At 46.1% G+C, this 16,312-nt stretch overlaps 1 protein-coding gene across 1 annotated transcript; it reads right to left on the reverse strand.

The window, feature by feature from the left end:
* Window positions 1–981: 981 nt before the first annotated feature.
* On the reverse strand, window positions 982–15,950 carry ANKRD53 (ankyrin repeat domain 53). The gene is made up of 6 exons (XM_072126366.1): window positions 15,824–15,950; window positions 11,519–11,678; window positions 10,198–10,397; window positions 8,512–8,676; window positions 8,252–8,375; window positions 982–2,684 (listed from the first exon to the last, which is right to left on the reverse strand). Exons 1-6 carry the CDS (start codon window positions 15,832–15,834, stop codon window positions 2,025–2,027), a joined length of 1,320 nt encoding a protein of 439 aa, XP_071982467.1. The 5' UTR covers window positions 15,835–15,950; the 3' UTR covers window positions 982–2,024.
* Window positions 15,951–16,312: the final 362 nt, after the last annotated feature.

Genomic DNA, 16,312 nt, shown 5'->3' on the forward strand with positions numbered 1-16,312 from the left:
TCAAAAAAACATATGTACTCTAGAATGATACTGCTGCAAAGTACAATGTGTCCCGCAAAAAACAAGCCATCAACCAGCTCCGTAGCCAAAAACGTAACAAAGTTATGCCACTTGGAAGATGGCAATACAAAAATGATAGATTTTTCCCCACAATAGGGTTTTATTTTACAAATTTAGTAAAACGCAAGAAAATATATTCATGTCTGGTCCCCGTTATCGTATCGACCCATAGAAGGAAGATAACATGATTATTAGTCTATACGGTGAACACCACAAAAAAAAAAAGTAAAAAAACCAGTAGAGGATTGATGCTTTTCTATTCCTGCTCTCAAAAAGAAGTTCCTAAATTTTCAACAATAGGTGATACCAACCCCAAAATGGCAACACTGGAAAAAGCATCTCGGCCCGCAAAAAAAATGCCATCACATGGCCCTAATAGCGCAAAAACGAAAATTTTATAGCCTTCAAAAGAGGCCAATGAGGAAAGTAAAATCCTGGCAGCTGCAGGGCGCTCCTTCCCTTCTGCGCCTCGCTGTGCCCCCATAAAACAAGTCACGGCCACATGTGGGGGGTCGCTGCACTCGGGAGAAATTGTAGAACAAATTGTATGATGGGTTTTGTATTTTTATCTTTTGGAAATGTGTAAATTTTAGGGCTAAATGAACGTATAACCGGCACAATTTGACTATTCTAAATTTCGCCTCCATTTTGATGTAATTACTATGAAGATCTCAAGGGGTTAACAATCTTCGTAAAATCTGTTTCTGATAGCTTGAGGGGTGCAGATGTGAAAATGGGTTGGTTATATGAGGGGTTTTGATGCTAAATATGTAAATTTTCATTCAAAACTGTATTTATCCCCAAAATAGTCAATTCTGAAAATCCGGAAAAACGCTATTCGATTTGTAAGCCGCGTGACATCAAAATAAATTATCCAGACATTTCAAAAATGGTGAAAATGTAAAGTAGACATATGAGAAATGTTATTCAGCAATTTATTTAGGTGGTACATCTATCTGCCTGAAAACGCGATGATTTCAAATTTCAAAATGGCAAATTTTTCAGAAAATTCATCATATTTTCTTTTTTTTTTGTAAATAAACGCAAAACTTATCAGCCAAAATTTACCACTAAAATGAAGTACAACATGTGGGTAAAAAACAATCTCAGAATCGTTTTGATAAGTAACAGTGTTCAAAAGTTATAACCATATAAAGCGACGCATGTCAGAATCCAAAAAATGGGACTGAGCCTTAAGCTGTAAAATGGCTGCGTCCTTAAGGGGTTAATAAGAACCTTCTTGTGTTCTAACGATTCCCTGAACTCAGAAGAGAAGATACAAAAATTGATTCCTTAACCTAATGGGGGAGATTTATCAAGCAGTCTGAAAGTCAGAATATTTCCAATTGCCCATGGCAACCAATCACAGCTTCCCTTTAAAATATTCATGAGCACTGGTGAAATGAAAGCTGAGCTGTGATTGGTTGCCGTGGGCAACTGGAAATATTCTGACTTTCAGACTGCTTGATAAATCTGCCCCAATGTGTATGGTGTATTTGGGCTTAGTCTCAGCAGCCTAAAGCCACTTTGGTTTTGGAGTCTGGAGAGCTGTTAGAGGACGTTCACGTGTGACCCAGTAGGCTCCGTTCCTGAACCTAAGCCTGTTATCCTGACAGAGTAACAGAAACAAGTGTATCACAGTGAGCTATAGTTTTTCTGTATGTCCGGTAGCAGCGGAAACAGCATTGAAGAGCTCCAATTCAGATCAATTTCAATTACAGAAACCACTTAGGACAGCCATGTTCAGCTGAATCTGGTTGACGTTGGGGGTAGCACCATATTCAATCTCGGCAACATATGCCCAACCTAGGAAGATACTTGTAAATATTTAGCTGGAATTTTAGAGTGACTCAAGGTAACAACTTAGATTTGTGAGCTAAAGTCACAAATATTAGGAGATATTACGTTTTGGTCAAGTGCTTTACTTCTCATATGTCTACGACAAGTGGCCGGTAAGTTACAATCTATTTCACGAGACCAGCCGTCAGGTGTGCCGTCGCTCCATGAGTCTTCTTAAACTTCGAGTCAAGGTTTCGTCTTAGGTGAAAAGAGATTTCTGAAGCCGGTTTCTGGGACTCGATAGGCTGTTGCTTTCTTGGAACATCAAAAACATGAGTGGCCTTAAAATCTCTTGGCTTCTGGATCCGGTCTTGTGGACCTCTGCTGGGGAACAAGTTCCTTTCAATGACTCTGTATGGCAGGCCGGGGAGAAAGAAGACTTGACCGTGTTCGGTTTGGATTTGGAGTTGTCCCTGTTCATCTTTAATGAGCAAAACTTTAGAATTTATGTCCTTTTTGGTGACATCATCTGAGTATTTACCCTGCCAGAGCGCAGGGACCCGGTCAATAGATAAGGCTGGTGGCATATAGGGGTTGGTGCTTGTGTTCCAAATTGTGTTCTCAGATGCCGGCCTACTTTCATCGTGTACTTCTTGTATTGAACTTTTTGGTGATTGCACTATACTTCTTTCCTTTCCATTTTTTCCTGTTTTCACCTTTTGCTCGGCTCCTTTACAGTAACTCTTTTCAGCTGTTTTAGACTTTGGCAAAGTTTCCATTTTAAGGATAGTTTTCTTCAACTTGTCTGCCAGATCCTTAGTCCTGGTTGAATTGGAAGATGGAATCTGATGAAAGAAAACATGAGAAAGAAAACGTGACTTCAAGGGCGAGGTGTCTGCTGCTAAAGCAAATAAAATGATGGGATGTATGAAGAGAGGAATAAATTCTCATGATAAGGACATAGTTTTGCATTTATACTAATCCCTGGTAAGACCACACATGGAATATTATGGACACTTTTGCGCACCAGTATATAAAAAGGACATAGTAGAACTGGAACGGGTGCAGAGGAGGGCAATCAAAATTACAGAATTAGAGATAGATTACAAATTTTGGAGCTGTTTTCATTAAAAATAGATGACTGAGGGGAGACCCCATTACAAGGTACAAATACCTGAACGGACAGTACAAGGATCTCTACAAAGATCTTTTTAAACCTAGGGCTGTGACCAGTATAAGGAGGCATCTTCTACCACTAGAGGAGAGGCAATTCTACCATCACCATAGACAGGGGACATCCTCTACACCTAGAGGAAAGGCAGCTCTACCATCACCATAGACAGGGGGCATCCTCTACACCTAGAGGAAAGGCAGCTCTACCATCACCATAGACAGGGGGCATCCTCTACACCTAGAGGAGAGGAGGTTCTACCATCACCATAGACAGGGGACATCCTCTATACCTAGAGGAGAGGAGGTTCTACCATCACCATAGACAGGGGGCATCCTCTACACCTAGAGGAGAGGAGGTTCTACCATCACCATAGACAGGGGGCATCCTCTACACCTAGAGGAGAGGAGGTTCTACCATCACCATAGACAGGGGGCATCCTCTACACCTAGAGGAGAGGCGGTTCTACCATCACCATAGACAGGGGGCATCCTCTACACCTAGAGTAGAGGAGGTTCTACCATCACCATAGACAGGGGGCGTCCTCTACACCTAGAGGAGAGGAGGTTCTACCATCACCATAGACAGGGGGCATCCTCTACACCTAGAGGAGAGGAGGTTCTACCATCACCATAGACATGGGGCATCCTCTACACCTAGAGGAGAGGAGGATCTACCATCACCATAGACAGGGGACATCCTCTACACCTAGAGGAGAGGCAGTTCTACCATCACCATAGACAGGGGGCATCCTCTACACCTAGAGGAGAGGAGGTTCTACCATCACCATAGACAGGGGGCATCCTCTACACCTAGAGGAGAGGAGGTTCTATCATCACCATAGACAGGGGGCATCCTCTACACCTAGAGGAGAGGAGGTTCTACCATCACCATAGACAGGGGACATCCTCTACACAAAGAGGAGAGGAGGTTCTACCATCACCATAGACAGGGGGCATCCTCTACACCTAGAGAAGAGGAGGTTCTACCATCACCATAGACAGGGAGCATCCTCTACACCTAGAGGAGAGGAGATTCTACCATCACCATAGACAGGGGACATCCTCTACACCTAGAGGAGAGGAGGTTCTATCATCACCATAGACAGGGGGTATCCTCTACACCTAGAGGAGAGGAGGTTCTACCATCACCATAGACAGGGGGCATCCTCTACACCTAGAGGAGAGGAGGTTCTATCATCACCATAGACAGGGGGTATCCTCTACACCTAGAGGAGAGGAGGTTCTACCATCACCATAGACAGGGTGCATCCTCTACACCTAGAGGAGAGGCGGCTCTACCATCACCATAGACAGGGGTCATCCTCTACACCTAGAGAAGAGGTGGTTCTACCATCACCATAGACAGGGCGCATCCTCTACACCTACAGGAGAGGAGGTTCTACCATCACCATAGACAGGGGGTATCCTCTACACCTAGAGGAGAGGAGGTTCTACCATCACCATAGACAGGGGGCATCCTCTACACCTAGAGGAGAGGAGGTTCTACCATCACCATAGACAGGGGGCATCCTCTACACCTAGAGAAGGTTCTACCATCACCCTAGACAGGGGGCATCCTCTACACCTAGAAGAGAGGCAGTTCTACCATCACCATAGACAGGCGACATCCTCCACACCTAGATGAGAGGAGGTTCTACCATCACCATAGAAAGGGGGCATCTTCGAAACTTAGAGGAGAGGAGGTTCTACCATCACCATAGAAAGGGGGCATCTTCTAAACTTAGAGGAGAGGAGGTTCTACCATTACCATAGACAGGGGGCATCCTCTACACCTAGAGGAGAGGAGGTTCTACCATCACCATAGACAGGGGGCATCCTCTACACCTAGAGGAGGGGCAGTTCAACCATCACCATAGACAGGGGACATCCTCAACACCTAGAGGAGAGGAGGTTCTACCATCACCATAGACAGGGGGCATCCTCTACACCTAGAGGAGAGGAGGTTCTACCATCACCATAGACAGGGGGCATCCTCTACACCTAGAGGAGAGGTGGTTCTACAATCACCATAGACAGGGGGCATCCTCTACACCTAGAGGAGAGGTGGTTCTACAATCACCATAGACAGGGGACATCCTCTACACCTAGAGGAGAGGAGATTCTACCATCACCATAGACAGGGGACATCTTCTAAACTTAGAGGAGAGGAGGTTCTAGCATCAACATAGACAGGGGGCATCCTCTACACCTAGAGGAGAGGAGGTTCTACCATCATCATAGACAGGGGGCATCCTCTACACCTAGAGGAGAGGAGGTTCAACCATTACCATAGACAGGGGGCATCCTCTACACCTAGAAGGGAGGAGGTTCTACCATCATCATAGACAGGGGGCATGCTCTACACCTAGAGGAGAGGTGGTTCTACCATCACCATAGACAGGGGGCATCCTCTACACCTAGAGGAGAGGAGGTTCTACCATCACCATAGACAGGGGACATCCTCTACACCTAGAGGGGAGGAGGTTCTACCATCACCATAGACAGGGGACATCCTCTACACCTAGAGGGGAGGAGGTTCTTCCATCACCATAGACAGGGGGCATCCTCTACATCTAGAGCAGAGGTGGTTTTACCATCACCATAGACAGGGGACATCCTCTACACCTAGAGGAGAGGAGGCTCTACCATCACCATAGACAGGGGACATCCTCTACACCTAGAGTAGAGGAGGTTCTACCATCAGCATAGACAGGGGACATTCTCTATACCTAGAGTAGAGGAGGTTTTACCATCACCATAGACAGGGGACATCCTCTATACCTAGAGGAGAGGAGGTTCTACCATCACCATAGACAGGGGGCATTCTCTACACCTAGAGGAGAGGAGGTTCTACCATCACCATAGACAGGGGGCATCCTCTACACCTAGAGGAGAGGAGATTCTATCATCACCATAGACAGGAGGCATCCTCTACATCTAGAGGAGAGGCGGTTCTACCATCACCATAGACAGGGGGCATACTCTAGTCCTAGAGGAGAGGAGGTTCCACCATCACCATAGACAGAGGGCATCCTCTACATCTAGGGGAGAGGAGGTTCTACCATCACCATAGACAGGGGGCATCCTCTACACCTAGAGGAGAGGAGATTCTATCATCACTATAGACAGGGGCATCCTCTACACCAAGAGGAGAGGAGGTTCTACCATCACCATAGACAGGGGACATCCTCTACACCTAGAGGAGAGGAGGTTCTACCATCACCATAGACAGGGGGCATCCTCTACACCTAGAGGAGAGGAGGTTCTATCATCACCATAGACAGGGGGCATCCTCTACACCTAGAGGAGAGACGGTTCTACCATCACCATAGACAGGGGGCGTCCTCTACACCCAGAGGAGAGGAGGTTCTACCATCACCACAGACAGTAGGCATTCTCTACACCTAGAGGAGAGGAGATTCTACAATCACCATAGACAGGGGGCATCCTCTACACCTAGAGGAGAGGAGGTTCAACCATTACAATAGATAGGGGGCATCCTCTACACCTAGAGGGGAGGAGGTTCTACCATCATCATTGACAGGGGGCATGCTCTACACCTAGAGGAGAGGTGGTTCTACCATCACCATAGACAGGGGGCATCCTCTACACCTAGAGGAGAGGAGGTTCTACCATCACCATAGACAGGGGACATCCTCTACACCTAGAGGGGAGGAGGTTCTACCATCACCATAGACAGGGGACATCCTCTACACCTAGAGGGGAGGAGGTTCTTCCATCACCATAGACAGGGGGCATCCTCTACATCTAGAGCAGAGGTGGTTTTACCATCACCATAGACAGGGGACACCCTCTACACCTAGAGGAGAGGAGACTCTACCATCACCATAGACAGGGGACATCCTCTACACCTAGAGTAGAGGAGGTTCTACCATCAGCATAGACAGGGGACATTCTCTATACCTAGAGTAGAGGAGGTTTTACCATCACCATAGACAGGGGACATCCTCTATACCTAGAGTAGAGGAGGTTCTACCATCACCATAGACAGGGGGCATCCTCTACACCTAGAGGAGAGGAGATTCTATCATCACCATAGACAGGAGGCATCCTCTACATCTAGAGGAGAGGCGGTTCTACCATCACCATAGACAGGGGGCATCCTCTACATCTAGGGGAGAGGAGGTTCTACCATCACCATAGACAGGGGGCATCCTCTACACCTAGAGGAGAGCAGATTCTATCATCACCATAGACAGGGGCATCCTCTACACCAAGAGGAGAGGAGGTTCTACCATCACCATAGACAGGGGACATCTTCTACACCTAGAGGAGAGGAGGTTCTACCATCACCATAGACAGGGGGCATCCTCTACACCTAGAGGAGAGGAGGTTCTACCATCACCATAGACAGGGGGCATCCTCTACACCTAGAGGAGAGGAGGTTCTATCATCACCATAGACAGGGGGCATCCTCTACACCTAGAGGAGAGACGGTTCTACCATCACCATAGACAGGGGGCATCCTCTACACCCAGAGGAGAGGAGGTTCTACCATCACCATAGACAGGGGGCATCATCTACACCTAGAGGAGAGGAGGCTCTACCATCACCATAGACAGGGGGCATCCTCTACACCTAGAGGAGAGGAGGTTTTATCATCACCATAGACAGGGGGCATCCTCTACACCTAGAGGAGAGGCGGTTCTACCATCACCATAGACAGGGGACATCCTCTACACCTAGAGGAGAGGAGGTTCTACCATCACAATAGACAGGGGCATCCTCTACACCTAGAGGAGAGGCGGTTCTACCATCACCATAGACAGGGGACATCCTCTACACCTAGAGGAGAGGAGGTTCTACCATCACCATAGACAGGGGACATCCTCTACACCTAGATGAGAGGAGGTTCTACCATCACCATAGACAGGGGCATCCTCTACACCTAGAGGAGAGGAGGTTCTATCACCACCATAGACAGGGGGCATCCTCTACACCTAGAGTAGAGGAGGTTCTACCATCACCATAGACAGGGGGCATCCTCTACACCTAGAGGAGAGAAGGTTCTACCATCACCATAGACAGGGGGCATCCTCTATACCTAGAGTAGAGGAGGTTCTACCATCACCATAGACAGGGGACATCCTCTACACCTATAGTCATTCAATATGCCCAATCCTTCTTTAGTCGTAGGTCCTAGATGAGACACAGGTAGGTGCCTGCAATGGACAGTAGAGGATAGCCATGGCTGGAAGAGTATCAAGGAGCATCTCACCTGTGTCCTCAGCTGTGAAGCCTCCTTCTCTGTGTCCTCAATGTCTTGTCTAATCTTCTCCATCCTCCTCAGCCTCTGAGCATCATCCTCCTTGTCCTTCTTCCACATAGCGCTCTGGAGGAGCCTGCGGAGAGAAGGGTGGCTATCGTGTGTGATACTATCCAGTGTATCTAAGCCCATTAGCTCTGTCCACATTTGTAGAGTATTGGAGCTGCTGCATGTGACTATGGTTGAGTGGATTCTCCTGTACGTACACTGACCTGGCAGAGGAGCGGTGGCAGCAGAGGTGACACAGGTCGATGGGCTTGTTGCCCTCAAAGTCTGTGGCATAAACATCAGCTCCAGCTTCCACTAGCACTGCTATACAGTCACGCAGACCCTCCATGGCGGCCCGGTGCAGGGGGGTGGTGAGGTTCTTACTTCTTCTATAATGGAAAATGGATCAGTGAATGAAAGCCTCAACACACACACCTCAGCTTCTGCAGGACCTCATCACACACATTATAACCTAATTATACACACCTCAGCTTCTGCAGAACCTCATTATACACACCTCAGCTTCTGCAGAACCTCATTATACACACCTCAGATTCTGCAGGACCTCATTATACACACCTCAGCTTCTGCAGAACCTCATTATACACACCTCAGCTTCTGCAGAACCTCATTATACACACCTCAGATTCTGCAGGACCTCATTATACACACCTCAGCTTCTGCCAAAGCTCACCATACACACCTCAGCTTCTGCAGAACCTCATTGTGCACACCTCAGCTTCTGCAGGACCTCATCACACACATCGCAGCTTCTGCCGAACCTAATTATACACACCTCAGCTTCTGCAGAACCTCATTATACACACCTCAGCTTCTGCAGAACCTCATTATACACACCTCAGCTGCTGCAGAACCTCATTGTACACACCTCAGCTGCATCAGAGCCTCATCATACACACCTCAGCTTCTGCCGAACCTCATTATACACTCCTCAGCTGCTGCAGGACCTCATCACACACACCTCAGCTTCTGCAGAACCTCATTATACACACCTCAGCTTCTGCAGAACCTAATTATACACACCTCAGCTTCTGCAGAACCTCATTATACACACCTCAGCTTCTGCAGAACCTCATTATACACACCTCAGCTGCTGCAGAACCTCATTGTACACACCTCAGCTGCATCAGAGCCTCATCATACACACCTCAGCTTCTGCCGAACCTCATTATACACTCCTCAGCTGCTGCAGAACCTCATCACACACACCTCAGCTTCTGCAGAACCTCAACACACACACCTCAGCTTCTGCAGAACCTCAACACACACACCTCAGCTTCTGCCAAAGCTCACCATACACACCTCAGCTTCTGCAGAACCTCATTGTACACTCCTCAGCTGCTGCAGAGCCTCATCATACACACCTCACATGCTGCTGAAGAACATCATAATACACACCTCAGCTGCAGCAGTACTTCATAATTCACACCTCAGCCACTGCAGAACCTCATCATACACACCTCATATACTGCAGAACCTCATAATACACACCTCAGCTTCTGTAGAGCTTCATCATTCACACCTCAGCTGCTGCAGGACCTCATCACACACACCTCAGCTGCTGCAGAGCCTCATCATACACACCTCAGCTGCTACAAAATGCCATAATACACCATTTAGATGCAGCAGAACCCCATATTACAGAGCTCCGCTGCAACAGAACGACATAATACACAACTTAGCTGCTGCAGAACCTCATAATACATAACTAAGCTCCAAGATAATCTCTTCATTGCTTATATGGTAATTGGTTACCCCTTGGTTACACCTCTTGCAGGACACACCCATCTCTGATGACCCTTCCTGCATACAGTAGCACCTGAATGGTCACTTTTATGGGACATCTCTTTATTTTGGTGGTCTCCATCACAATCGATGTGGTGACTCACACGTTGACGTCTGCCCCTCTCTGCAGCAGATATCGTAGACATGGCATGGTCCGGCGCCCAGTCTTCTGGTTCAGCACCAGGTGCAGCGCTCTCCATCCGTAAGAACTGGGCGTATCCACATCCATGCCGCAGTCTTCCAGCAGCACTCGGAGGCACTGGAGGCGGCAGTGTATGGCCGCCATGTGCAACGCGCTAAAACCCTGCCGGAAAAATACAGTCACCCATCAGAGAGATTGTAAGCTCATTGTCATAGGCGAGATGTCTGAGGACCACCGATCCTGCATTTCTCCATCCTGCGCTACTCTAGTACTTGTCCCTTGTATTCACTTGAATGGAGAGTTAGGCTTCCTGCAGGGGGGGGGGCTGATATTAACATAGGGGTGTGGACTAAGGTGTAACTATATCTAGAGTGTCTGGTCTCAGGTCTAAATATATTTAGGAGCTCGGTCTGATTCAGAGCTCATATTAATATATGGGTCTGGCCAAGGGTCTGGATTTATTTTATGGGGGTCTGGTCATGGGTCATAGGGGCATGATATTAACCTAGGGACCTGGAGTTCTATATTTTGGGGTGTGGACTGGGGTGTGAATATATCTAGGGTGTCTGGTCTCAGGTCTAAATATATTTAGGAGCATGGTGTGGGGTTTGAATCAAGAAATTATTCTGGCCCTGGGTCTAAATATATTTAGGAGCTCGGTCTGATTCAGAGTTCATATTAATATATGGGTCTGGCCAAGGGTCTTGATTTATTTGGGGGTCTGATCTTGGGTCATAGGGGTGTGATATTAATATAGGGGTGTGATTTGGGTCTGTTATTTATATAGGGGTCTGATGTTTGGCACTAATAACTATGTAGGAGTATGATGTTTATATAAGGGTATGGTCTGGAATCTGAATATCTTTAAGGGGTACAGTGCTGGTTTTATTATAGGGGTAAACAGTCTCACCCTTTAATATAAACCACACCCCTTGATAGTGCCACTCCCACTTTTGCCACCCCATCACTCTAATATGATCAGGCTCTCCATAGTCTGAGTATAATCCCAGTCAGAGGTGGTGCAGTGACGGGCTCCATATGGTAGAAATTAACCAAAAGCCCATTAATTCTGCCCCTGGCGCCTCGTTACCGCCCCTTCTCTATGTAAATGTGACATATTTACTCCAATCATATAATGTAACAGGGACAGATGGCCACAGATTACCGGCCCGTAGGGGATTAACTAAGCTTTACTATATTCAATCCCCAGCATTGTTGTCTGGTGGTAGCAGAGCCGGACCTGCCCTTTATGTGATGATTTAGGCAGAAGAGCTGACACTTACGTATCCGTCTGCCTTGGCCTGAGAGTTGGCCGCCTTCATCCCAAGCCGTAGCCACTCCACGTTGCCGATGGAGGCCGCCATTAGCTGGTCTCTTACCACATTCTTCTCCTCTCCTGGGATCTCCTGGGGTTCATGGACTTGGGGGGTCACTTGGGTGTTTCTATAATATATGGGAATGGTTATGTGATATATTAGATACAAAAGACCCCCAAAGTCTGCTTCTGAGGGTCCGGAACCATCTGTGATGGCATGGTTTTGCTAAGGAACAGTGTGATCGCTCACTGTGGTCCAGTAAAGGATGAGGATCCCTCCAACCATTACCTCCAAGTAATAGGCAACTCTCTACTGCCCTCTGGTGGTGCTATGGGTCTAAGAGGCTACCCCCTGCTTCAGCCTGCCCCCTGTATGTGTAACGTCCTTCTATTACAACCATTGTCAAGCGCTTACACCAGGAGGCCAGTCCAGCCACGTGTGAAGGCCAGGTCTCCATCTGTGGGCCATGTCTGGTGGTCAGACCCAGGCGGAGCATATGAATGATGGTTAGAGTTCGGCACAATACTTGCCATAGTTGGCTCGCTTGGAAGAGGGGTAAAAGATCAATCACTCCAGTGTCCAGAACATCAACTGGTGAGTCAGACTGGTCATCGACGGTCACCACAGCGAGTCAAACCCAAGGATGGAACGCAAGGAATTGGCAAGTGCTAGAACATCCCCGGGTGTCCCCCTACTCTTCAGGGGGCAGTAAACCTCTAAAAGAAGATCGATTGGCCTGATAGCTTCTTCATTCCAAACACTGTAACACTTACATTCTTGGCTCCAACGTTCTAGAGCGGGAACATGGGGGGGGGGGGTGGAGCTTCTTTTAGAAGAAAGTCTTCGTTTCTTTGAGGTACGTCGTGACTCCCTGCTAAGTATTATGTGATTGGTCGGTCTCAGTAGAACCAGTAGTTTTGGACATTCAGTATGATGAGGTCATTCCAGGTCAGATGAATACCAGCATGATATCGGCCAAGACAGGACACAGCCGGTATAGACCGAAGGACCTCAATCCCTGGAACGGGGTCCTATAACCAGCAAAGAATGGAGGGGCAGGGGTCCAAGTGGTCAACAATGATTGGTGGGGGAGGGGGGGGGGGTTGGTCCATTTTGACTCCATCAAATATTGCAGGGATTAGCAGAACATATACCAGTTAGGAAATATCGGTCCCGGGGTCACGGCAGCCACCGGGGTCTGAGCAGTGGAATGATTGTGGATTTCTATCGACAGATCAAAAACTGATGAGGACGGGATTGTAATGAATGTGCCCCCCAGCCAGGCAGTATATATACTATGAGGGTATACAGGGCCCAGGCATGGTGTATATCCAGCCCCGGGAGCTGACAATCTATCCAGGGGCCATGATGATACGTAGACAGGAGAGGACGTGGGAGATCCAGTGAAGTCCTGTAGATAGTTTCATTATATAATCCCCTGTAATCCTACACAAAAGCCTCCTGCAGCCACAGATTATCAGGGTCACAGAGGGGTCAGCCCTCCAGATACTAATACACAGCGGGAGGCGGATCCCACACATGAGAACATAGTAACATTCCCATAATCCGGCACTGGTTACAGTAATATTCCTATAATCTGGCACTGGTTACAGTAATATTCCTATAATCTGGCACTGGTTACAGTAAAATTCCCATAATCTGGCACTGGTTACACTAACATTCCAATAATCTGGCACTGGTTACAGTAATATTCCTATAATCTGGCACTGGTTACAGTAAGATTCCCATAATCTGGCACTGGTTACAGTAACATTCCCATAATCCGGCACTGGTTACAGTAACATTCCCATAATCTGGCACTGGTTACAGTAACATTCCCATAATCCGGCACTGGTTACAGTAATATTCCTATAATCCAGCACTGGCTACAGTAATATTCCTATAATCTGGCACTGGTTACAGTAACATTCCCATAATCCGGCATTGGTTACAGTAACATTCCCATAATCCGGCACTGGTTACAGTAATATTCCTATAATCTGGCACTGGTTACAGTAATATTCCTATAATCTGGCACTGGTTACAGTAACATACCCATAATCCGGCACTGGTTACAGTAACATTCCCATAATCCGGCACTGGTTACAGTAACATTCCCATAATCTGGCACTGATTACAGTAACATTCCCATAATCCGGCACTGGTTACAGTAATATTCCTATAATCTGGCACTGGTTACAGTAATATTCCTATAATCTGGCACTGGTTACAGTAACATTCCCATTATCCAGCACTGGCTACAGTAATATTCCTATAATCTGGCACTGGTTACAGTAATATTCCTATAATCTGGCACTGATTACAGTAATATTCCTATAATCTGGCACTGGTTACAGTAATATTCCTATAATCCAGCACTGGTTACAGTAATATTCATATAATCTGGCACTGGTTACAGTAATATTCCTATAATCCGGCACTGGTTACAGTAATATTCCTATAATCTGGTACTGGTTATTGTAATATTCCCATAATCCGGCACTGGTTACAGTAATATTCCTATATTCTGGCACTGGTTACTGTAATATTCCTATAAACAGCACTGGTTACAGTAATATTCCCATAATCTGGCACTGGTTACACTAACATTCCAATAATCTGGCACTGGTTACAGTAAGATTCCCATAATCTGGCACTGGTTACAGTAAGATTCCCATAATCTGGCACTAGTTACAGTAACATTCCCATAATCCGGCACTGGTTACAGTAATATTCCTATAATCTAGCACTGGCTACAGTAATATTCCTATAATCTGGCACTGGTTACAGTAACATTCCCATAATCCGGCATTGGTTACAGTAACATTCCCATAATCCGGCACTGGTTACAGTAATATTCCTATAATCTGGCACTGGTTACAGTAATATTCCTATAATCTGGCACTGGTTACAGTAACATACCCATAATCCGGCACTGGTTACAGTAACATTCCCATAATCTGGCACTGGTTACAGTAACATTCCCATAATCCGGCACTGGTTACAGTAATATTCCTATAATCTGGCACTGGTTACAGTAATATTCCTATAATCTGGCACTGGTTACAGTAACATTCCCATTATCCAGCACTGGCTACAGTAATATTCCTATAATCTGGCACTGGTTACAGTAATATTCCTATAATCTGGCACTGGTTACAGTAATATTCCTATAATCCAGCACTGGTTACAGTAATATTCCTATAATCCGGCACTGGTTACAGTAATATTCCTATAATCTGGCACTGGTTACAGTAATATTCCTATAATATGGCACTGGTTATTGTAATATTCCTATAATCCGGCACTGGTTACAGTAACATTCCCATAATCCGGCACTGGTTACAGTAATATTCCTATAATATGGCACTGGCTACAGTAATATTCCTATAATCCAGCACTGGTTACAGTAATATTTCTATAATCTGGCACTGGTTACAGTAATATTCCTATAATCCGGCACTGGTTACAGTAATATTCCTATAATCTGGTACTGGTTATTGTAATATTCCCATAATCCGGCACTGGTTACAGTAATATTCCTATATTCTGGCACTGGTTACTGTAATATTCCTATAAACAGCACTGGTTACAGTAATATTCCTATAATCTGGCACTGGTTATTGTAATATTCCCATAATCCGGCACTGGTTACAGTAATATTCCTATAATCCGGCACTGGTTACAGTAATATTCCTATAATCTGGCACTGGTTACAGTAATATTCCTATAATCCGGCACTGATTACAGTAATATTCCTATAATCTGGCACTGGTTACAGTAATATTCCTATAATCTGGCACTGGTTATTGTAATATTCCCATAATCCGGCACTGGTTACAGTAATATTCCTATAATCCGCTACTGGTTATTGTAATATTCCTATAATCCGGCACTGGTTACAGTAATATTCCTATAATCCGCTACTGGTTACAGTAATATTCCCATAATCCGGCACTGGTTACAGTAATATTCCTATAATCCGCTACTGGTTACAGTAATATTCCCATAATCCGCTACTGGTTAGAGTAATATTCCTATAATATGGCACTGGTTATTGTAATATTCCTATAATCCGGCACTGGTTACAGTAATATTCCTATAATCCGCTACTGGTTACAGTAATATTCCCATAATCTGGCACTGGTTACAGTAATATTCCCATAATCCAGCACTGGTTATTGTAAAACTTCCCAGGTACAGGACAGGGCACGGTCCCATAACAATCCACTAACACCGCTCCCCCGCCCCCATCATTTCTCTACTACTTACAGCGCAGACATGTCAGCAGCGTCTGGTCCTCTAGGGGTTAATACCGCTGTAACCTCAGCACCCAGAGGAGACGGTGGAGGCAGCACCCGGAGCCCAACACTATCACCAGGCAACAGGTAGTTATAATAACACACTGCAAGGGATTGTGGGAAATACCTGTAACACCCAAGTGTAATCACTGCGCTCCATACAGGGGCAATCCAGGACACCTACATACCTGTACATGTATACCTATCTACTGTATGTACATACATACCTACCTACAGTACATATATCCCTACCTACTGTACATACATACCTAACTACTGTACATATATCCCTACCTACTGTACATACATACCTACCTACTGTACATACATACCTAACTACTGTACATATATCCCTACCTACTGTATATACATACCTAACTACTGTACATATATCCCTACCTACTGTACATACATACCTACCTGCTGTACATACATACCTACTGTATGTACATACATACCT

The sequence above is a fragment of the Engystomops pustulosus genome, chromosome 1, assembly GCF_040894005.1.
Source record: "Engystomops pustulosus chromosome 1, aEngPut4.maternal, whole genome shotgun sequence".
In the NCBI taxonomy this organism is placed as follows: domain Eukaryota; kingdom Metazoa; phylum Chordata; class Amphibia; order Anura; family Leptodactylidae; genus Engystomops; species Engystomops pustulosus.